Raw genomic sequence first — 27191 nt, 5'->3', positions numbered from 1 at the left:
TCTGCTCCCCCACCTTGAAGCACAGACCTCTTCAGCTGCTCCTGGAAAATTCCTTTCCTATAAAAACAATTGTCTTTAAAAGAAATCAAAACCTTCCTCACTTCATAATTCTCAGCACATCAGTAGGCCACCAGGGTAGCAAAAGACTAAAATCACTAATGGAGAAATACAGTCCTGTTTAGCTTCATTGCAGCTAACAGAAGCTAGCAGGGCTAGGACCTTTAAATGCTGGCTGAAACCCAGAAGTCCTTTATGTAGACTAAGAAATCAGTATGTGCAGATTCTAGAAGAAAAAGTGAAAAGCCGTGAGCACAGGGATGTCCTGCTTGGGGCCAGGGGCTGGCTTCACCAAGTAATACCCAGCTCCTGTCTAGGAGTAGCTGTCGCTGCTGCCGCTGCTCAGTGCTTTACTTCTTGCTCAAAAGACTACTTCTTGCCTAATTTTCTCCAGACTACCTTCAAGTAAACAGTATCAAAATTTGTTTGAGGGTTTGTGAGCTGTAATTTAATCAGTACTGAGTCAAGAAAAAATACGTGCTTTTTTCATCTTAAAACATTGCATTTGTGAATATCACATCAAATTCTCATAAAATGGGAGACAATTGAATACCTTATGATAAAAAAAAACCAAAACCCTAAATTTCCATTTTTTCTTCAGTAAGAATATATGAGAAGACTTCTTTTATTTGTTTTCACAGTCTTTTGCATGAAAATTTAATTAATGGCCATAAATCCCTAGAAATACTTTCTCCAAAGCATCTTTAAAAGTCTTCACTTCTTACTCAGTTTATTTATTGCATGGAGATTTATCCAAGGTGGAGTCAATAACACTGCAGCTACCCACTCATCTAATCTCCTGCTCAGGCACACTCAGCAGAGCGTGCCAGAATTTGGTTAGTCAATTCCAGTTGCAGCAAGCCTAGCCTGTCCCAGCATGACAAAGACTGAGTAAAATCTTCCCTGCAATTGCTCCTGCAGCACCAGAGGAAAAGGCAGGATGTCCTTCTCTCCTGTGATCCGCCCCCCCCCCCCCGCCCCAATTTCCCAAAGAATTATTATTTAATACTAAGAATGGGAAAGTAAATCTCTGTTTTGGTCATGTCAGACCCAGTGGGCTGTGTACTAGTGAAAGACAGCAAACAAGACTTTGTAATCCAAGGAGTTTGTAACCTGAGGGAGACAGTTAATAAAACAAACAAGGGATAAAGCAGATAGACGTGAAAAACAAATTACGACCACAGCTGCTTTGAAGTGACTGGCTACTCGTAATTGTTGATCTAGTCCTTTTCTCCAGCTGCTAAACTGCATTAACATGGCTAAAAATACCTTTTCCACTTATTTTGGCTCTCCTTATTGCTTTCCCTTTTAAGAAAACATTACTAATTACCAAAGGGGTAGCATATGGCAGAGTAAGTGGGTCACAAGCCATATTATGAAAGCACTAGTGAAAGTGTTAACATTTTTTGAACTCCTGACTTAGGGAGCATATATTTTCTAAACTGGTTTATGTTCCAGTAGTTTCTGTGTTTTACTGTTATCCTCCTTCTTTATTCCCCTGGGTATCTTGTAGGAGCTGCTTGAGTCATATCCCACTCAGACTGTGGAGAGCTTCAACTACTACGGCTTCATCTCTAAGATCCTGTGAAGCAGGGGGTGTTCTTAATTAATTCCAGCAGACAGAAACTGGCACCTTTATCTACTGTCTACTGCTCCCTTCCACTTCCAGGCATGAACAGCCCAGGTCCAAGCTGGCATGCTTTCCCAGCTGAAGCGTTTTCCCCGAAATGAGCCACACTGAAAATTACAGGACTCAGCTGCACAGAGTTCTGGCAAGAAAAGCCTCTAAACAACAGTAAAAGCCCAACAGTTTTCGTCAAGGAGGCATGTCAGCTCCTGAGGCTTGCACCTTCTTGCAGAGAGTGAGCTAAGCGCTTCAGGAATAAAATGAAGTCAAAGCAATAGCAGGTTTGCACAGCTGGTACCTTCAAGGAGAGCATGTGCCAATCTCACATCAGACCAGCACTAGTAAATCAGCTTCCCAAGTGCAAGTGTTCCACAGAAGAGAGACAGAGGTGCATAAAATTGTGGGCTTGGGGCTAAGGCTCCACATTTAACCCATACCATGCCCACGGACACACAACCCCACACACAGACAAATCATTCCTCAACAGGGATCAACTGCATTCACTTTCCAGTAGGATAAACAGATTCATTCGCTTGGCCAAGAATAGGACAGGAGATGTACATCAGCAAGCATATCATTTTGAAAGAAATAGATTTCTTTCCCCAGCTGCTGAATAGCATTTTATTCCTTAAAAAGAGGCAAAATTAACAAGCAGTATTCATGAATGTGATACAGCCTGATTTGATCAATGTTTTCTCCCTTTATTAAGATGTTTGTTAATTATTCATTCCATAATTTTCCTAAAATGCTTGCTAAATATATTAAAAAGTATACATCTTTATACATTCAATTACAGGCAGAAAATTTCTATTGCTTGATTGGGGAGTCATGATGCCAACAGCTCTCATAGCTTGCCATCTTTGAAGGCAGAATCATACTTAAAACTTAGTATAACTAGGCTTTTCATCTGAAACTGTAATTACTTTCCACTTCAGAGCTACACAATGAAGCATCTTCCTATGCTTAAGCCTCCCAGAGCACAGCCAGCTTGCAAAAATCAGACAAAGAACATTATCAATTTTCTCAACAGAGTAAGATATTTGCCAACTGCCAAGAAGAAACTGTAACTATTCATGTGTAGCAAAAGTAGATGCAGTGTGAGAAACAATATCACTATGTCCATATTCCAGAAAATCACTGCAGCTGAATGAAACCTGTTTATCACAAATCAAGCAACATGAAAATCTAGAACAGCCTCTAGGAAATTAGTAATGTACATCTGAAGAAAAGGATAACCAAGGTGTTGTTTGTGGTAATGAGGGGAAGGAACAAACTTCAATATAAATACTTGCTATTTAAAAAAGAGTTCAGCAGAAAAAGGTTAAAGTGAGATTTGACACACAAAAAAAATAATCTCACTGCCTGCAAATTATAAGCTTGACCCAAGTATTCAGAGAGAAAAATGGCATCAGCACTGCAGCTGAAATTGCAACTCACCTGATATACAAAACAGAGGCTGAAATTCCAAAAGGCTTCCATACATTTTATACACACACAAACATATATATTCATGCTTTCTCAGTATCCTTCCACACCAAGTTATTACAACCACATCAGAGCAAGGGAGTAAGAAAAGACAAGCAAACAGAAAATGCCTTTAAAGAGCCATTCATTACAACACTGCTTATTAAAGAAAGGAATGAAACAATTTTAAACAGATTACAGTTTCAATCCCTCAACCAGCAGCTTGATCGAAACAACAAAAACCCTTACCTGTGCGTTCTTATTCCTGGCTTCTCTCCTTGCTGCTTTTTCTTTCAGCCTCTTCTCCTGAAACAAACAAAATGTACGGTTTTAAAGCAAACTCCTGCGGGTTTTTTTTTCTTTTAATATTTTAAGATTAATGTTGAGCCATCTAGATATTTTTAACGCATATATGTTAGACTGGTGGAATTCACCCTACATGTTACTGATGAAAACGATAAATGAAATGAGATCTGAACGAGATACTATTCATTCTTCTTGCTCTTAAAGGAAATCCTAAAACTACAAGAATGATTCAAGCTCGTATTTTATCTTTATCAAGACTTGTTACTCCTAAAGGAATAATGCAGGCTGAGTAATTTAACAGAGTTAGTATTTGTCTGTTAAATAAGGTCGTTACAATGGCACTAAGAGATCCAATTTTTCTTATTTCTCAGTGACTTAAAATGAAATCAAATCCACTTAACAAACTAAAATGAAAATTTTCCTAACTTCAGAATTGCTAAAGTAACTGGAGACTGAAAGCTAAAACATCTTCCCCCTTTCATATCTCCATTACTAACAAACGCTTTACAAAAGCACTTGCTTAGTAATTGCATCGATTCAGAAACCATAACAAAGTTCTCTTCACCAAAGAGATTCTGCTACAGGAAAATGACCTAAATGCAGAGCTAAAACTCATCTAAAGCTGCCTGATAGATCTGTCAGTATACAGAAGTGCCCAAGATATTTTAATTCAAATTACATTTATTGCTGCTTCTTTTGTTTATTCTTACACCAACTGAAGTATTATCTCTAATTTAGACTGTCAGGTCCTTGCAATTGAACATCCTTTAAACTCTTTATTACATGAGGAAAGGACAGAAACTCAGGTGAGAGCACATGCCCTAGAAAAGCACACGGCTCCCTCTTCTTGTTTTAGTGATGCTGATGACATTGGTATTGAGACTCTTTTATGCTAGCATAAAAATGTTTCTGATATACAACTCAGTTTCTCTGAGCAATATAGGCCATCCTGGCATCAGCACATTTAGAGTCGAGTCCACATAAAAAGAGACATTAACATCAGTCCAGGGTCAGCACTTCAGCACACGGAAGGCTGAAGACCACTTACATATCAGCTCACTTATGGGAGTAAGGAGAAAGCTACAGCTTCAGCACTCCCGGTGCCATTTCATCACAATGATGCTGCTAAAACATATTGGTAGGTATCACACAAAGTTGTTTGGAAAAGCAGCATTTGACTGCAGACATGAGAAAAGGGGAACACAGCCACCAAGACTGTTCAAAACTGGTGTCTAAATTCAGGGACTTTTGAGACATTTGTGAGGTACATGCCATTTTCTTTTCTCCCAGTTGCCCAAACTGCAGAAGTCTTAGCTTATTTTCAAAGTCCTTTTCGGTGTAAGTCAACCTCTTCACTCCGAATCAAAATGAAACAATTCCCCAATGCTTTGTGCAAAGTTGCCTGATTCAAACACCTCAGTACACTCTGAGTTACATGCCAGGGCCTTTAATGCATGCTGTGAAACAAAATAAACCAAAAAAAAAACCAAAACAAAAACAAACAAACAAACAAACAAACCAAAAAAAAAAAAAACCAAAACAAAAAACAACCAACCAAAGCCACCACCACTGCACCACTGTAGACAAATACAACACAGTTGTCTTATTATTTCAGATTTTTTAAAGTATGAAAAAGAAAAAAAAAAAAAAAATTTCCTTTAAGGCCACAAGGGCATCATATGGGACTACAAAAGCCACCAACCAGGTCCAAGTACTGTCTGGTCCACATGCAATTTCTCCAACAAAGTAGATCTATGCATCATGGCCAGAACATGATCATCCATGTTACGATTCCTTCTCTCCCAAGTCAAATTTAAATTAATTTCTGCTCACTTTTACTTATGCTTTTTTAATTATTTATTTAAGTTTTCCATTTCTTCCATGTTAAGTGGTTTAGCTGCACATTCTCCACTCTTTGGGGTAACCACTGGCGTTCTCTCATTTTTCTACTAAAACTGTGATAATATTCAAACTTTACCCCTGCAAAACTGACAGAGAACAGAACTAGAAAGTAATACACCAGATGTTACTAAGCAGCTTTTGACTTGGACAGTCTAGAAAATTTTGGATATAAAAATTCTGTGGTGTATGAAATATCAGTGTTTAAACTACAGCTACAGGCTTAAGCAAATATAGCAGCAAAATTCCTGCTAAAGGGATTTATAGCTGAGCACTGAGAGGACAGCTATGAAAGCAGAAGATTGACATAAGGACACAGAAGAGGAGTACACAGACAGCATAATATACTTTAGTCTCCAAAGAACAGTAAAGAGACAAAAAGATTCTAAAGTTAATAGGTCCAGAGACTGAAATAAGGCGCTCAAGAGAAAAACAAGACAGAGAAGCAATCACCAGGAGATGCTGTCAAGACCTCCTTTTTTTTTCCCAAGCACGGGAGAAAGAGGGTTTGGATCCTTGCCAAAGAAAAACAACAACAGATTTTGCAGAAGGTGCATGTGTGTTGGCACTGAGCTGTAGTTAGGAGTGCATTTCAGAAGCCAATGTCCTAATCAGGCCTGCTTCTGCTGTTTCACATGAACACACTCCCAACAACACCGGGCATTCACAGGGTCACAGGATGACTCCAACTGGACAGAACATCAGGGGGTCCCTGGTCCAACCTGCTGCTCACGGAAGAGTCAGCCCTGAGGTGAGGTCATGCTGCACAGGGCCTCATCCAGCCATGTCAAAATCCCAAGGCTGGGAGACTGCCCATCATCTCTGGTCAGCCTGTGCCACAGCCTGACTGTCCTCACACAGAAACACTTCCCCACACATCCATGCTGAATCTCTTGTTTTAACTTACAGCCATTGTCAGAGGTTTTGGTCCATTTAATTTTTGACATGTTAATTTATTAATCAGAACACTCAAGGGAAAAGCCATGTAGAAATTTCAGCATATTCCATAGATGTATTTACAAACCAGGTTCTGCTCTGGTAAAAATATATAAATACAACTCACTGTACATCGAATTTCCACAAACACACACTGGCTAGTATTATATTCCTTTCATTTAGTTTTTCATTAATGGTATTATACAGCTCAGAGACCTTCTTGGTCAGCTTTTAAAATCTACTGCAAATTATCTTTTTTTCCTCCACACTTACACAGCTACTAAAAAGGATGGTTATAACCTCAGTAATCACAGGGATGAAAATTTTTTGTCATCATCATGTAATATAGCTAAATCACTTGGCTTTAAAGAAGAGTTACAAACCTTCTACCTTTTCTGCACTAGAACTGACAACAGAACCAGCTCTGCCTAAAAGGAGCCCAAACCATGGATAAAGCTATGCCTAATACATGGAAGAACTACTTGCTGTTCTTAACCATGAAGTTAAGAAGTCTGCCACTCTCTTCTTTTCACATTTAATTTCCCCCTCCTTTTACTGTTGGGTTTTAAAACAAAAACTCATACCCCATTTAATTCTTAAAGCTCCAACACAAATAAATATTCTAGCAGCTACATTCCATTTTCTCAACTTGAGACAAAAAATAATGGCAGCTCTCTCTAGCTGGTGAGGTCACGAATGTGTGAAAGACACATAAATACAGAGCTTAAATCCCAAGGTTTTAGTTAGAAAAAAATTAAGTCCAGCAATTTTGAGAGTTCTTCCCTCCCAAAGGAAATCCCCTCTTCCTTAGACTCTCTTCTTTCTACATTTAAGAGTGCGTTTTACATTGTTCAGAGGGTTTACTGCAATATAAAAAAAATACAGCATTTATTTCCATGTATTATGAATAGTTCTGTTTCATACAGTAATTTTTCTTTTAGCTTTTTAATTTGTAAAAAATTTGTACAATAAAAGTCCCCTTTCTTTCTTTTAAAGAATGTATGCATAGGTCAGATTTACATTAAATAAATTCTTTAAGCTGGTGATAGGCTGCAGTTTTTCCACCCTAAAATTTCACTGACCTCTTCTATTTGCTTACCTGAAGGCAAATAAAAGTTTCACTCAACACAACTAACGTATATTACTGCATATTTAGCTCTGAGAGCATTAAAAAAGCCTGTGGAAAATCTATTTCCTGTAAAAATTTCATGCTCATCTGAATCCTCTGAAGTCTTTTTATTTAAATACTCAAGAACTCCCTCAGGTTTTGATCCATCATTTTTACACTAGAATTTTAATAACTATTCCTTTACATACTGATGCCATAATTTGGAGCTACCAATCTATTCTATTAAACAGCTGAGGTAATGGTTCTTTACAGGTGACCAAGGTCTGGAACAAATGACTCCCTTGCCTGGAAAAATCTGGCTGTCATTTGCAAACACATGTTGGTCAATACTGGTACCTGACACCATGTCTTGTTATCTGACTGTCTCCTGTTATTTCAGGGGGACGTAGCCAAGGTCAGTCAATTGTGCTGCAGCAAACACACAAAGAGCCGTTCAAAAGTTCACAGCAGCTCTCATATATTAGCATTGCCATAGTCAAGAGCTGGTTTCCACCCACATTTTAAAGCACAAATGTGCTCTGAAAACTGACTTAGTAAACATGTTTCTCACATTTGTCTTCTCCAAGATTTCACACCAAGCTTGAATTGTTCACATGCCCATGGCCGTTGCTACATTTATATTGCTATGTAGCTTAACATTTCTCATTACAGAGATTAGCAAACCATCTACACGCAAGCATTTCTCCAACCACCAAAACAAACCAACATTTCTAACCCAAAGATAAAACTGAATCAATTATTAGTATGTCTTTGAATATTATTTTTAAAAATTATATCTGGAAATTAAATACAAAATTGGTTTCTATTAAATAAGCAAATCTTAATACCTTCAGGAAAAAAGCAAAAACTTTTTTATTGTTTTGTGTTTGTTATGTTGGTTTTCTTAAATCTCAATGTTTGGTTTTAGAAACCTATTAAATAATCTCTTCAAGCAACAGACTATATAAACATAATTATGTAAGCCTCATCTGTAAAGCTGATGTTTACTGTAGAGGCAGGGAAACTGAAACACCTAGTAATCACTGATTTAAGGCAACATACAGTAGGCATCAAAAGCATGTGAAAAACAGCACAGGGACAGTCTTAAGCATTGGTAAAAGTCTTACAGGCAGTGGAAAAAAGGCATTCTCATTAAAAAGAAGAAAACAGAAGCTAGTAGAAACTGACCCTTAAAAGGACATTCTTGGAACAAAACCAACACAGGAAACCAGTGGACAAAGCTCAAAATTATTCCTTTCCCACTTAAACCTGAACACACCAAGTATGTTTTAAGGATAGAAAAGTTTTTCTTAAGTTTTTAAGTAAGTTGGTTTAAACATATGTATATGGATGAGAGGCTGGACATGAGCTGCCAATGTGCCCTCACAGCCCAGAGAGCCAGCGGTGTCCTGGGCTGCATCCAAAGCAGCGTGGGCAGCAGGGCCAGGGAGGGGATTCTGCCCCTCTACTCTGCTCTGGTGAGACCCCACCTGCAGGGCTGCATCCAGCTCTGGGGTCCCAGCACAGGGAGGACATGGAGCTGTTGGAGCGAGTCCAGAGGAGGGGCACCAGGATGGTTAGAGGGACAGAGCACCTCTCCTATGAAGACAGGCTGAGAGAGTTCGGGCTGTTCAGCCCAGTGAAGAGAAGGCTCTGGGGAGACCTAACTGTGGCCTTCCAGTAAGTCAGCTGGAAAGGAACTTTTTACAATGGCATGTAGTGGGCAGGACAAGGAATAAAGGTTTTAAACTGAAGGAGAGTAGGTTTAGACTAAATATTAAAAAGAAATTCTATACTATGAGAGTGGTGAGACTGAACCTACATGTACACAAATACATACAGTGAGAGATAAAGATAACACTAATTCAAAATACAGTTTCAACAGAATTAGATCATGAATGAAGTTAGTTAACATTCTTTAAAAGTAATGTTTCAAGCTAAAATCTTAACAACAAACCAATGGAAGTTAAACTGCAAACCACGCTAATATATTCTACAGAAAAGCAGAGGAAAAAGGGCAATGATGCCCTTCATCTGATTTTGTGGCTGCTTTAGGTTTTAAACGGATGATGCCATTTAAGACTGGAAAATTCATTATCTGTAGAGGTCACAGACTCTTGAGCTGTCTTAATGCAGCCTCCCATAAGGAAATACCCAGCTCAAACACCAGGTCTGAGAGAAGGCAAAAGAACCTCACATGTATCTGCGCCTGCTCATGCAGGCACCCAGCAGTACCCAGATCCTCAACAAGCAAAGGCTGCAGCACCTGTCAGAAGCTGCAAGGTTGCCTCACAGAGCCATGACAGATAGAGGTCAGTTGTTCAAGTACATCCTCCAGCAGGACAAGCAGCCTGGCATGGAAGCTGCTTTACAGCACTAGGGTGTGTAAAGGCTCACTTCAAGGTTATGCCTGAACTACTTCAGCCTCCACCCACAGCTGCGTTTTCCTGGCACTCATCTGATTACTGTGTACATAAACCAGTTGGTCAGACCCTGGTGCTAGTAACACCAAGGTTGTGGGTTCAACCGCCATGTAGGCCATTCACTGCAGAGTGGGATTCAATTGTCCTTTGTGGGTCCCTCTCAACTCAGAATATTCTGTCATCTGTGATCTCATTTTCTTATTTTTCACATCAGTAAGATGAGGTCAAGAACTCTGATTTTGCTGCAAGACTCTTAGAAAACACCCAAGGACACTTCAAGCTCTAAGTGTGGCCCATTCAGCTCTTGAAGTGAAAGATAAACAAGCAAGCCCTTGTCTCCACTGGCACCACAGGGAGACCAGATGGATGCTGCTGCTAAGGCTGAAATGGGATGCTTGTCAATCTGTTTCTCAGTGTCCATCCCCCTTATCTTAACAGCTCTGCATCCAGAGCAGAATAGCAGCATTGCCTGCACACAGAATCTATGGAAGGGCTTGGATAGGCTTTCTAACAAAGTAATACTCTCTGACTTATTTTTACACATCTCTCCACCTATACTTTTCTTTCTTTGCCATTCAGCTGAACACTCCTCTCAGCAGTAACCTCCTTCCCTTTATATTTTGCTCCTACGCTGGCATACTCTTAACGTGAGAGAATTTTATCATTCTCACCCAGCAGCACATTAAACCAACTGTACACATGGTAATCTGACAAATTCCACCTCAAAGTGCAGGACTATTCAGGTGCTTTACTTAATAAAGAGCATAATCCTGCACTGCAATTTCCTACCCCTTCAGATTATTTCCTTGGAAATATGATGCAACCTTTCTCCAGAATTAATCTAATGATTGATTTTCAAACTAAAAATACTGGTTTTCATGGGAGCATTTATCTTCAACCATATTGAATGCCTTGTGTTATATATATAATATATTATACATATATATATATATAATTTTTTTTTTTTTTTAATTTTATGAAATAAAGAAAATCCCTGGGGAAACTTTTCCATTTCTGGAGCATGGTATATGGTATTCAATGATTTATTACAGTACACTACAACTTTCAGAATTATTTTATAAAACTACAACCAAACACATTTAAAATCCTAAGTACTCTGTCATCAACAGAAATCACTTGCAAAAGCAGGGAGCCTAGAGCTCCATCTGAATGGGGCTGCCAAAGGAAGGAGTAAGTCATAGAGTGCTTTCCCCCAAGAGCTTTCCCAACCCAGCCATGGCTCAGCCAAGGGATGGGGTGAGGACTGTGGCAGGAGCCAGAGGTTGGAGAGAGATAAAGGCTACAGCGTTAGACCAGGAAGAAAACTCCAAGGAATGCAGTGTGGCACAAGATACATGGGTGGCAGGGACACCTTGAACGTAAAAACGTGATTTGTAATGACATCCTCTTATGACTGAGACAAAGACAAGAAGGAGAAAAAGTAATAAAGTATGAAATACACTAACCCTAATGAGCAGTAAGGCAGACAGTAACAAAAGATGTGAACTCATAAGTCACTGACAGATGAACACTAAAGGAACCACACAAGCACAACCTTGGGAAGGTTCACACAGAATTTTGTAACTGGTAAGAAAAAGAGAAAACAGGTTATCTGTGTTTATCAGCCTCATGGGAAAGAGCAAAGTTAAAATGGAATATTGGAAAGGCATTATGAGACTGTGCAGAAAGACTAGCACATGGAAAAACCCAAGGTCAGTGACTACACAAGGGCCCTATGATGTAGGTATGAAATTAGACATATTTAGGGTCCACTCTCCTATTTAATGTATTGGTGAGTGTGCTTATCAATCAAGGGAATGAGATCTTAGTTCTGCTGGTAAACATCAGCTCTTATCAGCCAACAAGAAGAAAAAGCTTGTGCTGCCTGTGCTGTGCAAGTTTATGTGAGTGCAGCCTCTCTTGTCTCTGTGGATAGCCACAAACTGAGTCTTGTGTGTGACCCTCTGTGCAATACACGTGCAGGGGGCTCATTCTGCAGCCTGGAACAGCAGCAGGCTTCATAAAAAACACCTGCAGATGAAACCGCCTGAGTTCAAACCCAAGGGATGTGGCTTCTCTTACCAGTCTGCGATCTTCCATTTGCAAAAATGAATTTTAATCCGAATTCAATATTCTCTTCATGAAACTGTAAGCTCTTTATTTTATGATAGTCTTTACATAAAGTCTGGTACAAAGAATTTTCTCTTTTAGCCTTGGCAACAGTTAATAGAGTAATAATATTTGGGAGAGCAAACACACAAAGGGCGAAACATCGCAGTGTTTCCTCCTCATTAAAACTATGCACTATGCCACTAACAAATGCATTTAGGGTACAGGAGACAAACAAAAGAGAGGTATTCTGTTCCAGTACAGTTTCTAAAATAGTTCTGTATTTTCTACTGAATTAAGAATGGCATAAGTAAAACTTTGAGAACATATAACCCTAAACTTCAAGTGGTACAAATCAAGATCATGTCAGTGGCACAAGGGCCACAAAATATCTCCAGATTCCTTTGAGCAATACCAGTATCACTGGAAGACTGTGCAAGGAGTCTCAAAAATACAAAGTATATATTACATTTAAAATACAGACTTGTGGAACAGTGCAGTACCTTCTGAAAGATCCCCCCTGTCACCCACAGTCTAACTGAGTCATCCCTCTATAAATATGTTTGTTTAACGTCTTCCAGGGAGTTATAGAATTACTGCATCTTGCAGTATCAGACCCCTGAAGAGAGACTCAGTTTGTTTGCTACTAATACTGCCCAAATGAAATTGTATTTAAAAAAATACTTCTAGCCATCTTCTCACATTGATGATTAAAAATTCACAGCATATCTTACTTGTGGGAAAGAGAGGTAAGAAATAAAGGTCCTATTCATTTTTCCTTCAGCACCAATGGGTATTTTTCTGAGCTTGAGTTAGTACAGGGAAAGAGAGGTTACTAAGAAGTGAGATGAATCCGTCTCTGCCACTATTTTCTTCCTAACAAAACTGTGTTTTCAGTTGAAAACTTGAAAAATGGAGCTCCAAAACATGTTCTGAATAGTTTATTCACTTCTCCCTTCATTGTTGTTTACCACGTTTTACACATTTCAAATGGCTTTCATCAAATAGCCATCATTAAGGCAGAATTCTTTTCACATTATCTTGATCAGTCTTACTGTCCTTTCCTTGTGCTCAACCACTAAAATTTACTTTGCTTCCAAAACTTCAGTAAGCATTAATTACACAACAATTATACCTCAGTTTTATTTACTTTTATCAATCTGATTTTCAGTTTTTCCATATTTGCAGAGGAAGGAGAGGAGAATAAAATGTGAGACTCATGAAGGAAACCTAATTATAGTGTAGATGCTTTGCAAGTTGCCACAAGCCTTAAGGCGCTGCAACACACAACTCATCTAATCCGAGCATCTCATGAATGCATCAAAACATTTTTCTGATCATACAGGAGACTGTGCTCATTTAAATTACATTCACAAATGGATTTAAAATCAGTGGCCTGTGGATACTTTCTGAATAGTTTTGTTCTTCATCAGAAACAGTTTTGCAAGGAAAGTTCATAATAAACTTACATCATGCTCCCCTGAAAAAAAAAAAGCTGCTTTTGGGATGTTTTGATTTTAAGAAGTTCGCTTTTTTCTCCCAGAGACCTCTAATCTTCAAGATTTTACTGAGGAAACCATAAGAAAGGGATTCTCAATTGAAGATGACCTATAAAAGTACAAGCTTTATGAAAACACTTCTTTTTCTACATCCTTTCACTATCTAAATCAAAACCTGAACTCACCTGCCAGATAAAAGAACCTCGATGAATTAACATCTGCTTTTATAGCATTCTGTAAATTGTTTTGTTATTGTAAGTCACCATTTCAAAGCCAATGTAGAGACTTCAGGTATTAACACACATTCAGCTTGCGGGGACTTCTTGATTACACGTACCTAAATGTGTATCAGACTGCTATATTTGATTTATACAGAATGAAAATGCATTTGTCTCTAGTGGTCTGCTAATTTATTTGTGTAATAATTTTAAAAGATTTAGCATGTTTCAAAAATTGATTTAAAGAAAAAAAGAACTAGTGCCACACACACCAGGAAACTACACGAGGTATCAGCTGCAGTAGGAAGAAAAGGAATTAAGAAGAGGAAATAAGAATCAAGATACATTTGAAACTTGAAAGAAGTGAAGGGACAGAAGAAAGTTAAATTGATGAAAATGTTAAGCAAATGTCTTGAACAAATCTGAAGCAAAAGCAGAAAGATTTAGCCATGGCTTTTACAAAAAGCTACTAAAAAGAGTTGTAGAAGAATTCAGCAGCCAAGGTGGAAAATCAAGAAACAGAGAGTTGTCACATCGGATACTGGAACATTTGTCGAATGGACAAAGATCTACAGCAGTCTGCTTGCAGGAGGGAAATTTAAACAAAGATGGGAATGAAATAATTAGCATTACTGCAGAAAGGACAGGTCAGACCACAGAGTTCATGTTATGACATGATGTATTTTGGTTCACAGTGAAGCATGGAGGATTTAAAAAGAAGCAAGGACAGTCACAAGTGATGGATAAGACTTTGTATAAAGGGTTCTGCTGAATGCCAGCAAAGGGATATATAAGAGGGGATTGCAGTATGTGACTTTAAAAAGCTCCTCTTTCAATGACCCAAGAAATGGCACTAAGACACCCACACACAAAATCTGAAGTCATGAAAATAAAGTCTCCTAGTCTTTTTATTGCTCTCAAATCCCTTAGTGGTAACACACTTCAATATTCCTCTTCTAGGTTTCACTCTCTCCCTCCAAATGAGGGTAAGAAATAACTTAGACCACTTGCCTGTCAGACTTACATAAACAACCTAACCTTTAATAGCAAATTCAATGATCAGGCACCTGACCAAGCTTCTGCAGTACAGTCATGACACAAGGACTTGCATAGTTCTTCTTCTTCCATATCATTGAGATGTAAGCCAAAGATTCAAACTCAACTAGTATCTGCTACTGAGTGATTGTTATCTTTTGGGAAGGGAAACTTTATGAGGTGGGAGAATTTTTAAATACCCTTGGGAAGTCACTGTGGAAATGGCCACGTAACTCACTTCTACTGTGAGGCAGTTCAGATTTTCCCCTGGCATTCTTTTGTTAATTAAGGACTGATGATTTGTCCCATTAACAATTCAATAAATTCCAAAAACATTAGTGAAAAAACAATGACTGAAGTGGCTAAAATAATGTTTATCTATGACACTTATCTATGATTTCTGAATTATGCTATAGAATGCCTCCCTACAGTGCAAATTTTAAAAATTACACATTTTCTGGTAATGGAAAAATTGAGTATTCTCTTTCCCACCTAGTAACAATGTAGCCTCTTCATGAATCACTGGAAGAAGGCATCTTCTGATCACTGGACCAGCTTAACATGACCCAAGAGAAAGGAGATGTGCCTGTCTCTCCTTGGATGAGACAAAAGAGCAGGGCTCAGCATATTTTCCCTATCATTACTACTACAGCTATTTCCTAAGTAGCAACAGTTGACTGTCAAGAACCCCAGACAAAAAGGATGACTTAGTAATAAGGAAGAGCAAGAGAATCAATCTGTATGTCAGCCTTACCTTATATAGCCTGTATTAATTAATACATGAAATGAATTGGTATCCTGAATGCCTTTTGTAGTGAGAAGTTCATCTTTAACTACAAGGTTGGTGAGACAACAGGAAGGCAGATGAGGTTCCTACCTATCACCTTCCTGCCCCTTCTTTCCTTTCAAGTTTCATCTCATTTAAATTTGTATGTCAGGATTCTAAACTGTTTTAAGACTTTTTCAAAAATTACAATCTGGTAACTGAATACTTCGTTATGTAGAGAGAATTTACATATGAAGTATTTTTCACCTCAAATTGTAAAGTCTCAAATAAAAAATCTGAACAATGTCAGTTGTGCAATGACTGGATGGCAGCCCTTAATACTAGACAATCATTTCACAGGATGTCAAACAGAGATGATTTTTTTTAAAATCTATTTCCTTCTTCTTTACATACTATCATTTATTTCTTTTATTTCATAAAGGATAATAGGTGGAATGTGAAAAACACTCATGCACTAAGCTACAAGAAACTTCACATATGACACTTTCCGTAATTACAAAAAAATCCCATGACACTGATGTGGTCAGTCTGTTAATTTTGCCTGACTCAGTTCTGAAAAGAGGCATTCTCTTTTCATAGTATCTCCACAGTTGAAATATTTTTTTCAATGCAGGTAAGTATCTGGTCAACATCAATTGTTCTCCTCAGCACTACAACAATGAAGCTGTTTTAACAGACCAAGAGATGAAGTATTTTATCACTGAAGTCTGATGTCAAACCTACAACAGCATCACTCAAAAGATATGAATTTGCTAATGAATAACAGATTGATTGCAAAGTCATAGAATCAATCTCTCCTTCCTTGTTTATTAAGTGTATCCTTGAAATCTGATTGCATTGTTTTCTGTAAACGTGACTCTGATTTCACTTAGAGCACAGCAAACATTATTTCTTTTCACCTCCTATCAAATGCAACACTGTGCTAAAGAAGAGGTGAGATTTTTTGTATTTGTCAAGTGACTGCAACAGGACTACAGGAAAAGACTTTCAAATTAAATGTGTGAAGTATGCTTTGACATTAGCTGGAATACTTCATAGCAAAACCATAGCTTGAAGCTTTCATAAATCCCTTCCAAATTATTTTGTTCAAATACAAACCTTCAGAAACACTAGGAGATCTAGTACTAACTACTATCAGTGGAAAGTCAAATTGAATGAAGTCAGCATTTACAAAGCAGGACAATACAACAATGCTTTCTAACACTTTGGAAATTTGAAGCTTTGAGTATAAATTTGGCCTTAAACAACATATAGTCCTGGGATCTTACAGGTACCCATTATCTGGAGAATTCCATACCCATCTCACAACACCTAAAAGAATGACCCCTGAACTCAAAGACATACAGCTGTGTTCTATAGGACAGGTACACAGCAAGGTCAGAAAACCCTGCTTTGGCCCATGACAAATAATACAGAAGCAGTTTGAAAACTTGTGGTCTGCAACTTAAAAGCTGCACCAGAGAAGCCAGACTTCAGATACTGATCTTTTCAAGTTACCGCCAAAATCATAAGACATAATTTGAGTAATTCATTAAGTAAATTCTGATAGCCCTAACAACACCAACACAAAAAGTTAACACTTTGGCCTAGCTGAAATGTAGTACTAAATGTTGAGCAAGTGGTAGTCTGAAGACATCTCACAGACAGTACATCACTGTCAGCATTTGTTAGAGCACATATCCATATACTACTTTCTTTTTGTGAAACAAACCCTTCCACTGAACACTGCTTAAAAAAAAAGATACTCCTACGAAACTCAACAAATTTTGAAGTTGCAAAAAAAACTCTACTGTTACCAACATTTAATACTGAATAAGGCTTTGTGCTATCCAGCTACTTACATCAGAACAGTTTTCCTGTAAACAATGTAGTCCTGAAAAAAACTTAAGAATTTAAATGAACTTGTTCTACACTTCTTTCACAATGTATTTAAGTACCTTTCCTCACTGAGCAATCCACAGCACAGTATTTCTGTACTTCAGTAATTGAGGTAGAAATCAACTTACCCTATGTTTTTCCTTTACTTTCTTCCTGTATTCTTCTTTGTCGAATTTGTCTTCTTCACGCAGTATTTCTTTCGCTTTATCTAGGTTGATACCACTGGCATCATCTTCCTCATCTGCTTGCGCCAAATTGGATTTTTGCACAGGTGGCCACTGCTGCACTAACTGAATTAGAGATGCCAGCAAGAAAAATAATGGTTAGAATCATTTTTCCACATCACACTTTTGGTGCCCCAAATATTCCAATACAGACTAAATAAAAAGGTCATCTGCAAAGGAAACAAACTAACAAGACTTCTGGACAACAGAAACTTAGAGACCTTATTTAACATCACAATCAGTTAAAATTACTATTTGAAAGTAGTGTCTCCATCATATCACATTACTGTTTAGTGGATTCACTTGAATCTCTTCCCTTATTTTGTCCTCTTTCCTGATTAGAACAAGTAATTTCTAATCCTGCTAGTCATTTGGGGAGAAAAAATACTTGTTCTCAAGAAATGACTCTCAGAAAAAAACATGAGTAAATCTAAACAGCACTTTTCATGTAAAAAATCAATATTCCAACATATTAACCAAGACAAAAATTAGATGAGCCTTTATTCCAGAGTACACAAAAAAAGGCATGACTACAGGTTCATGTTTTGAGGGAAGCAAGGAGAACAGACATGGAAGGGTTTTTTGATTATTGTACTAAGACTGCATTGGAAATGTTTGATGATCCATGCTGATGAAATGCTTGATGGACGACATAATGAACACACCCGGCTTCCCTTAAATATCTGAAACTCTAAATTCAAGACAAAGACTACACATTCACCAAAAAAATATCCCCATCTATCTTATGACCTAGTAGCTTATATCTCATGCTATGAGCACGCACCTTCAAGGGAAAGTCTTTGCAAAATCTTTCTTGCCTATGGATTAGTAGAGTACTAACTCTTGAAAGGAAACTACATGGCAGAAAATACAGAATGCTTTTCAGTAAAAATGTAAAACCAAACACATTTAGGACTCCCTATTGCACACAGGGTGTTATTCAACAGGTACGGAGAAATCCAACCCATTGTGTCCACATCCTTTTGTAAAACTGAGTTTGTGTAGCTATATTTTCTAGAAAGATATATTTTTTAGAGGAGTTTGTCAAAGAGAAGCATGTGGAATAGAACAGTAAAATTTCAAAGCACAATTTTACACAGCTTGGGGAAAAAAAAACAAGAACAACATCCACAGATGCAAATTTTGTGTTTGCTTAAATGTTACTCCTTCTCTACTGTATTGCTTTTCAAACTACAATCTTTGTGACTATTTTTCTCTCCATCCTTGCTCCTTTTTGCTTCATTGCATAGATACATAAACATTTGCGTATGAATTTTAAGTTGAGACAATAGCTTCTGAATATCTAAAAACATCTGACATTGTAGTTTTCAGACAATGGGGCGACCTCTAAAAACCTTTTACATTCTGTCTAATGTTAGTAATTATGTATATGCCTACACTCCCTTCACCTGCAATATAAAATGTTTTATTTTATTTAGCCAGAAAAGCAAATTTTATACTTGTAAAGGTGACCTCTCTTTCAGTTTATGCCTTACTGAAATTATTATAAAGAAGAAAAAAACCCCTATTTTTTATCTTAGTGCTGGAAATGGAAAAACAACATACACAGCATCTGAAGCTGTGAAATCAAATGTAAGAAAGTTCATGGAACATGGACACTTGCTAGTGAGGTTATTTCCACAGGGAAACCCTAGAGTGACTAGCATCCACAGTAGTTCCTTTTCATATAAAATCAAGACATTTTTCCAGAGTCCATTAAAAGAACAAAACAAATAACTGGCAGATTTCCAAGCACTGCTACCTCAGCACCAATAGGCCAAAATTTGGTGCTTCCTTAGCTTTCCTACCAAAACTTTTAATCTAGAAACAGTGAATGTTGGGAAGAACACCAGGGACTTCTTTTAATTCCAGTACATTAACTCAAGACTTTGGAGAGCTTTGGGAAACAGCTACAGGAAAACTGTTTTATGTATCTGTAAGAAAGAAACACCAGGCTCTTGTTGCCACCTGAAATTGAAGATAATAGGCAGAAAAGAGATCCAGTTCTGTACATCCACTTACAGCTCTCATACAAGTATCTTACACATATAAAGATTAAAAGAGGTCAGTGCTCAACATTCCCTTTTTTCCCAATGGAGCTGAATTCTAAATGGAAGCTGAACACTTTTGCAAAATGTAAGCCAATTACAAAAACCACACATTTTTTAAAAGCGTGTCTTTTTATACAGATATAAAGTACATTTTTGACTTAATAGAAACTACAATTTCAGTTCCCACCAAAATACAATTACTTTTAATTGATCTTACCTCTCCATCTTCTGTAAAAACTATTTTTGTGTTAACTTTAAATTTCTTCTTCAAGATTTTTTTGGCTTCTTGGGTCTTAGTTGCTTTTTTCTTCATCTTTGATTTTGACGTGATCTGCATAAAAGAAAATAAGTTTTTTTGTGGGTTTTTTTCCTAGTCATAGAGTATATGCTTCAAACTTTCTTAAAAGTAATCAGATGTATTAAAATTCAATTCCTAAACCACACATTTTAAAAATCAGCCAGCAAACCTTTTCACAAAACCATTTTAAGCAGGCTGTATCATCAGAAATTCATTTACTCTGATAAAAATTTAGCATAATTTAAATCCTGCTAGTGCCAGGACACCTGGCTCATTCAAATCTCACTAACCTTTTTGGGACAAGGACACTAGATTCACGAGCTTATGCTGCTAGCAACCCTCATCAGACAAGAAATACAGTATAACTGCCTTGAAGCCATTAACTGATCAGGTACCAATTTCATCTCACTTGTCATCACATTGTCCCCAGGCACCACAGTACACCAGTTTGAGCTATCTGTGTGTCAATGAATGCCACAAGTGGCCATGCAAGAATATTGCTACTGCGTAACTTTTGTCCCTTGCAGAACATCAGTGCCAGGAGATGTTTATCAAACTTAGCATTAAGTACCATTTAAATATCACGAAAGTTATTAGCAACATGAAAAAGAGTAGTGAAAAAACGTGGTGAAGACACCAGAGAAACTAATGAATGAGTCCACAGAAACTGTGAAATCCACAGATGGCCTACATAGGTTTCCCCAAGGCACTCATCTGGTGGTAACATCATGGAACTTAAGAATGTGGAGATTCACCACCCCCAGCTCTTCTTCCAAGAACTCTCCTTTCAAAAACAAAGGCTGAATGTGTTCAAAAATCTACCAGGGCACAATACACAGAGGACATTTTAAGCAGTAACCGACATTGCAAAAAGTATTTTATAGCAAAAAATATTCTGAAGGAATACATGGTGACTCCATAGGAGTAGACCCACGACTCATTCATCATCCCATAAAGACTGCAATCTCTCCAGTACTCAGGAAAAAGTGCCAGTCACTAAACTGTCTAAACTTCTAATAAATAACAGAAAGCAGTTAAAGCAACCAGAAAGAAAAAGGAAAAACTGAACTTTTTCTCACTTTCATTTTTTATTTTGGTCATTTTAATCAGTTTTCATGTTCTACACAAAATCCACTATAAAAGGAAGCAAAAAAAAATTAACTCAGAAAGTCACTGTCATTATGGTCAGCACACTAATGCACTGAAATATGAACTATAAAAGAGAAAAATTACAGTCCTCCTAACAGGAAAAATGGCTTGTGACAGCTACTGCGCCGTGATAGCAAGTAATGACAATATCTATTATAGAAAATAGTAACTGTAGCAGCACTTTTATCCTCAGTATTGTCAAACGATTTTTGCTGCACTGTGCAGCTACTGCTGGTTAGGTACATCCATAACAGCTCAGAAAACTGCGCTACTCCCTCATTACTGCTGCTTATCCTACAGACACAAATTGTTTGAGAATCTGCATTAGCATAAAACCCTTACCTCAAAATATGGACTACTTAGTACAACAACAGGAGTTGTCCAGAGGAAGAATTTAAAGAGAGATGCACTTCAAGGTGGTGGGACAATACTGTTCACTATCACAGCATTTTCTTTCAGCAGCTGCTTTCAGTTTTGCTTTTTTATCAAACAGTCCTTTATTTCTGCACTACCAATATTATTGGTACCACCATAATACGCTACTATAAAAAAAAAAGACTGTAAGTTTCAAATTGGTACACCAGTATTTTGCAAAATTATATTTAACTGTGAATTTCAGCTATTTACATTTCTTGGTTTAAAAAGGTTTTCCTAGCTAAGGAGCACAAATATCCAATGAGCTGTCTTTACATGCACACCTAGGCAACATTTCCAGATGTACCTTGTTTCCCCTCCTTCCTCTGAGTTTGATATTGCCAAGTTGCATGGGAAAAGAATGGGATAGTACAAAATTTCCAAACAAATAGAAGGAACAAGAAGAGGAGAAGGAAAAAATGGGAAACTAAATTCCCTCACTATAGACCCAAAAAGCATAGTGCAAGATCAGTGTGTGAATCTGGCAGATTTACAATATGCAGCATTAAACAAAGAGATCAAAATTTTTAAAATCCTACAAAAAAGAGCATGACTATAAAACACTACACACTCCCTACATAATTAAACTGTGTTTTTTATCAGGACACTACACTGGGTTTGCATGGCCAGCTTTTGGTACTGGGGGGGCTACAGGGGTGGCTTCTGTGAGAAGCTGCCAGAAGCTCCCCCCATGTCCAGCAGAGCCAATGCCAGCTGGCTCAAAGATGGATGAGAGGCTGGCCAGGGCTGGGTCCATCAGAAATTATGGGAAAGCCTCTATGATAATATATTTAAGAAAAAACCCAAACCTCTGGCACATGTAACTGCAGCCAGAGAAGAGCGTGGTGAGAACATGTCAGAGAAAAAGCCCTGAAGACACCAAGGTGAGTGCAGAAAGAGGAGCAGGAGGTGCTCCAGGCACTGGAGCTGAGATTCCTCTGCAGCCCCTGGTGCAGATCATGGTGAGGCAGCTGTGCCTCCTGCAGCCCCTGGAGGACCACGGGGATGCAGAGATCCACCTGGAGTCCATGGAGGAGACCCACACCAGAGCAGGTGGATGCCTGAGAGAGGGCTATGAACCCATGGGAGGACAATGCTGGAACAGGCTCCTGGCAGGGACCTGCAGACCCATGGAGAGAGGAGCCCACACTGGAGCAGGTTTCCTGATAGGATTTGTGACCTCATGGGGGACCCACACTGGAGCAGCCTGTGCTTGAAGGACTGACCCACATTGCACCAGTTTGCAGAGAACTGTTTGTGAGATGGATTCACGTTGGATGAGTTCATGGAGAACTGCCATGGGAGGGACCCCACACTGGAGCAAGGGAAGGACTCCCTTCCCTAAGCAGTGGCAGCAACGCATGTGATGAACTGACCACAGCCCCCATTCCCTGTCTCCCTGTGCCACTGGAGAAGGAGGAGGTAGAGATGAGGAGGGGAGGGGTGAGGGGAAGGTGTTTTTAAGGTCCAGTTTTACTACTCATTATCCTGCTGTGATTCTGTTAACAATAAATTCAATTAATATCTCTAATTTAAGTCTGTTTTGCCTGTGATAGTATTTGTTGAGTGATCTCTCCCAGTCCTTATCGCAACTCCATGAACCCTTTGTTATATTTTCTCTCCCCTGTCCAGCTGTAGAAGGGCGTGATAGAGAGGCTTTGGTGGGTGCCAGGCATCCAGTCAGGGTCAACCCACTACATTGGTAGTTTAGCTTTCTGAGCACACTCCGAAGTTGATGGCTTTCAAGGCTCCTTCAGCTTCAGACACAGTCCCCTGACTGACCTGTGACCCCAGATTCCTCTCACAGTTTAAGATCAGATGGGCTCAGATATCAAAACATTTTGATCACAGATGTAAGCACAATTTTCCAAACTACATGACTTCAGTATTCAGCAGTAGAAGAAGGGACCTTCGGTGTGTTAGGGCAGTTGTTTCTGACATAGCCTCCCTGTTCCAAGGGGGATGCTACAGAGTCCAGGGTAAGAGTCAGGCAGACCAGCCATGGAGTGTATAGAGTTCTGGGGCTACTGTGGGGTCCCATACATGCTGCTTTGGTTCCCTTCTGGGGATCTCTCTCACATTTTTCTGGAGTCCCTATATAATCCTAAAGTGTCTCTCTTCTGTCACTTAACCCTCTCCCTCCATGTGTCTCCAGTAGCATCTTTCAGAGGATCTATTCCCCACATCCCAAGAGCCTCTTACCCTACTTCCTGCCTCAGTGGCTGCTGCTTTATATTGAACATAGCTGTGCCAGATGTTCCTCCAAGTGGCTTAAGTCTTGATGCAGGATGCATCGTTTAAATCCATCTCAGCTCATGACGTCCTCCATGATCCATGACACCCTGTACCCCTCTCACCCAAATTTCTAATGCCAGTGCCTCTTTGCTTTGACCTCCCATTTGAACAGCTACATTGAAACATCAATTTCCCATCTAGCAGGTGTCTGATTCATGCATTTTAAAAGTGAAACACCACTGATACCCATCAGACCTCAGGCTTCCCTAATCTTCAGTGCTAACCCTTGGTTCCCTGTGTTTTGAAGCCATTCTGCTTACCCATTTCCCATTTCCATCTTTTGTACTAGGAGATACCTGAGAACAGACAAGCAGCAGTTTGACATTCTCTACAGCTTCATCTCTTTTCCTCACAAAGAGTTCACCACAGTAGCAGGCACCACCAGCTGCTGGAGGCTGCCAGAAGATCCCCTCCATCTGTTAACCTTAAGTTCTGTAGAGAATACAAAGGCAGCAGGAGCCGTGACTTCTCTCTGCCCAGTAAACAGCTGGAATCTGGGGTCACAGGCTTTGCAGGCAGAAGTACGATCACATCAGCAGATGTAAGTGAATGGAGCATTTCTGCTGACAACCAGACTCTGTTCCTAGTGCCAGAGCAAGCCACGGGCCTGGGCATTTTCAAGTGAGCTGAGAGGGCATAGCTGCTGTTCACACTGAGCGGCTCATTGCAGGTCCTGCTCAACTACTATTTACCTCAGTAAATCCCTTTCTAAAGCTGAATTACTCCATCAGATAAGCCATTGATCCAAACAAAACAGCAGGAGTGATCCGGGTACAGGTTTTCACATTGCTGTTAAGATATCAAAGGAATTCTATGTTTGAACTCAAGTTGCTAACAGTAGTTTAAGCACCAGCTGCTGCACACACCCCTCTCTGTCAATGAGAAGACCCTACCCACTGCTCATCAGCAGGTACATTTTGCTCTATGCCCAATACAACAGGCCTTCAAATCTCATCTTTTCTTCTATAAAGACGTGGCAATAGTTAAACTGATCAAACATGACCAGAGCAATAATTAGCCTTTTTGAAATTATATACAACACTGAAACATTGTAAGTTAAGAGTCACTCAAGTTTATAAAAAATGCATAAAATGTAGGATCAGCTGCAGGGTTGGGGGATTTTCTACTGTTACTAATCTAAACCCCGAATTTCTTTTTCCTTTTGTACATGCCAGATGGCTTGCTGGATTATTTAATGAGTAACAATAAAAACTAGCTCTTCAAAGCACAGAAAATTCAAGCATTTTGATTTAGAATCAGTAACAATACAGCTAATATGCAAGTTCTTTTCTATTTTTCTCAAGAAGGAGTGGGCTTTTGATTCCTGGCTTAAAACATCTGATATTCTTAAGCTGAATCAATGACAAAATGTTTTCTAAATGCAGATACTGACAAGTTTAAGAAATAAGATTTACTCTTCTACAATTATAGTATTTTTCTGAAAAGACATGGCACAGAAACACAGCTGTCAGTAAATTTTGCTGTTGTAATATGTAATGATTTTTCTTATTAATACAATTTTAAAGTCAATAGATAGACTTGAGAATGTAATCCTCAGTAACTCAGGATCAAAGCACTTACAGTATCTTACCATAACCAAGACAAAATGCTTATGCTTTGACCTTTGGAGAGGTACTCATCAGCAACATAAAGTTACTTTGTTTCAGAGTATTATTTTCTTTTTTAATTTCAACTCAACACACCTTTGAAAGCAAGCACAGAACACTCACTACAAAAGCTGTCTAAAGACAGGACTACATTATTGTGGCAGGGTAAAATGAGAGCAGAAAAAGAAAGTTAGAATCAATTCTCCAGTCTCATTAGCTTAAAAAAGTATTACTGCATTTCTAGGGTGTTTGTGGGGTTTTCTTCTCCCTCCTGCTTGTATCTTACAATTCCTAGCAAGAATGATGCAGTACCTGGAAGTATTTTGCAGTCTCTCCCAACATGATTGCATTACTTTACCATGAATTCAACAGCAATTGCCTCTGAGAAACAAAAATCAATGTGGGACTCAATTTCATAGACTTGTTTTGTATTTCTTCAAGAAAATGCCCACAAGAGGAGCAAGTATTACCACATTTGCACTGTCACCAAGCACATCAGCCCCTCTTGTCAAGCTACCACGTTCAGACTCGGATGTCATTCCCCACCAAAGGCTTCCAGACTGAAGCTACCAAACCTTAGTAGACAAAGAAAAGGACTGGGTTCGTCTTTGTGCCATGGAAAGCACAGAGATGGTTTTCATCCAGCCAGCACCACAGAGATTTCAGAATACTAACAATCCTCCAATCACTGATCTAAAGCAGCCTAACCATAAAGCATTACCTCCCAACCCCATAAACTTCCCAAATTCAGACTACAAGGCTTTGATTTCCTACAGTGGAGGTGTATTTATAGCAGAGAGAAGTTTTCACTCCTCCTGAAAAATATCTAACCCCAGAAGAAGCAGTGAGTTACAAACTTCACTCCTTACACATAATTACTATAGATAAGACAGGAAACATCAACAGAAGCAAAGCAGTCAGACTCTGAAGTCCTGTCCATATTACTTCAAGCACCTACAAAACACTAAACACCAAAAAGCTTCCTCTTGAAAATACAATTTGACTCCAGCAGCCACCTGTATTCCTATTGAGTATAGAGGACCAGAGAGGCAAAAATCCTAGGATGGGGCATGACCACAAGGGGATGCAAGGACGCTGCTTTCCCTCGTGACCTGTGGTAGCTAGGTGGTCTTTATTTTAATTTCCAGTCCACTTCTCTAAAATGACAGCTATTTCTGTCCTTCCTCATTTCTGCTGACTGCTCACGAGTCATGGCCCACTTTGCACTGTTGTGAACACCAGAACAAGCTAAAGCCACTGAGAAGCAGCAGGGGAAAGCTGCTTCCACAAAAGAACTCCCCCAATCTTTCCTAGGAAAACAAGCTTCTTTGCTTAGCCTGTGTTGTTGTTCTACTTTTCATGTAATACTAGTGGGGCTAATTTTGTGTTGGTGAAGTATTCTAAGTTTTTACTTTTTAATTAAATGTTAAAAATTAGGAAGCTTAAATTCCCAGGCACTATCCAAACAACCTGCATAGCATCTGTATACATCACTGAGGAGAGCTTTTATCCCAGCAGTTCTGAAAATTTGGAAATAGGCAGGTATACACAAAAGCAAAAACCAGCACTCCTTACATGTTGTTCTCTTTGCTTCTCTATGAGCTCTTAAATAACATTAATCAAGCATGAAGATCAACATGATCTTCAATTTTTCAAGCAGTGGCTTAAATTAAATGGGTGGATTGATGGGATTCTTGTTGGTTTGGGGTGTTTTTTTCCAGGGCGTTAGCGTGTGTCTGGTTTTTTTTTTAAACTTGTATCATGCAAGATTTCAAGCAAGATACTGAAAAAGCAGGAAGCTGAAGTT

General features: G+C 38.7%; 1 protein-coding gene across 1 annotated transcript in view; it reads right to left on the bottom strand.

The window, feature by feature from the left end:
• Nucleotides 1-27191, bottom strand: part of DDX10 (DEAD-box helicase 10) — a 161314-nt gene that overhangs the window by 42617 nt on the left and 91506 nt on the right. The window contains exons 14-16 of the mRNA XM_039564584.1: nt 19839-19952; nt 17475-17636; nt 3398-3454 (exon numbers count right to left, since the gene is read on the bottom strand). Coding sequence (XP_039420518.1) covers nt 3398-3454; nt 17475-17636; nt 19839-19952 — 333 coding nt within the window. The remainder of the gene's footprint in view (nt 1-3397; nt 3455-17474; nt 17637-19838; nt 19953-27191) is intronic.

The sequence above is a fragment of the Corvus cornix genome, chromosome 1 (assembly GCF_000738735.6).
Source record: "Corvus cornix cornix isolate S_Up_H32 chromosome 1, ASM73873v5, whole genome shotgun sequence".
NCBI classification, from domain to species: Eukaryota; Metazoa; Chordata; class Aves; order Passeriformes; family Corvidae; genus Corvus; species Corvus cornix.
The sequence above is the reverse complement of the archived record's forward strand: the minus strand, read 5'-3'. Positions and strand labels throughout refer to the sequence as shown.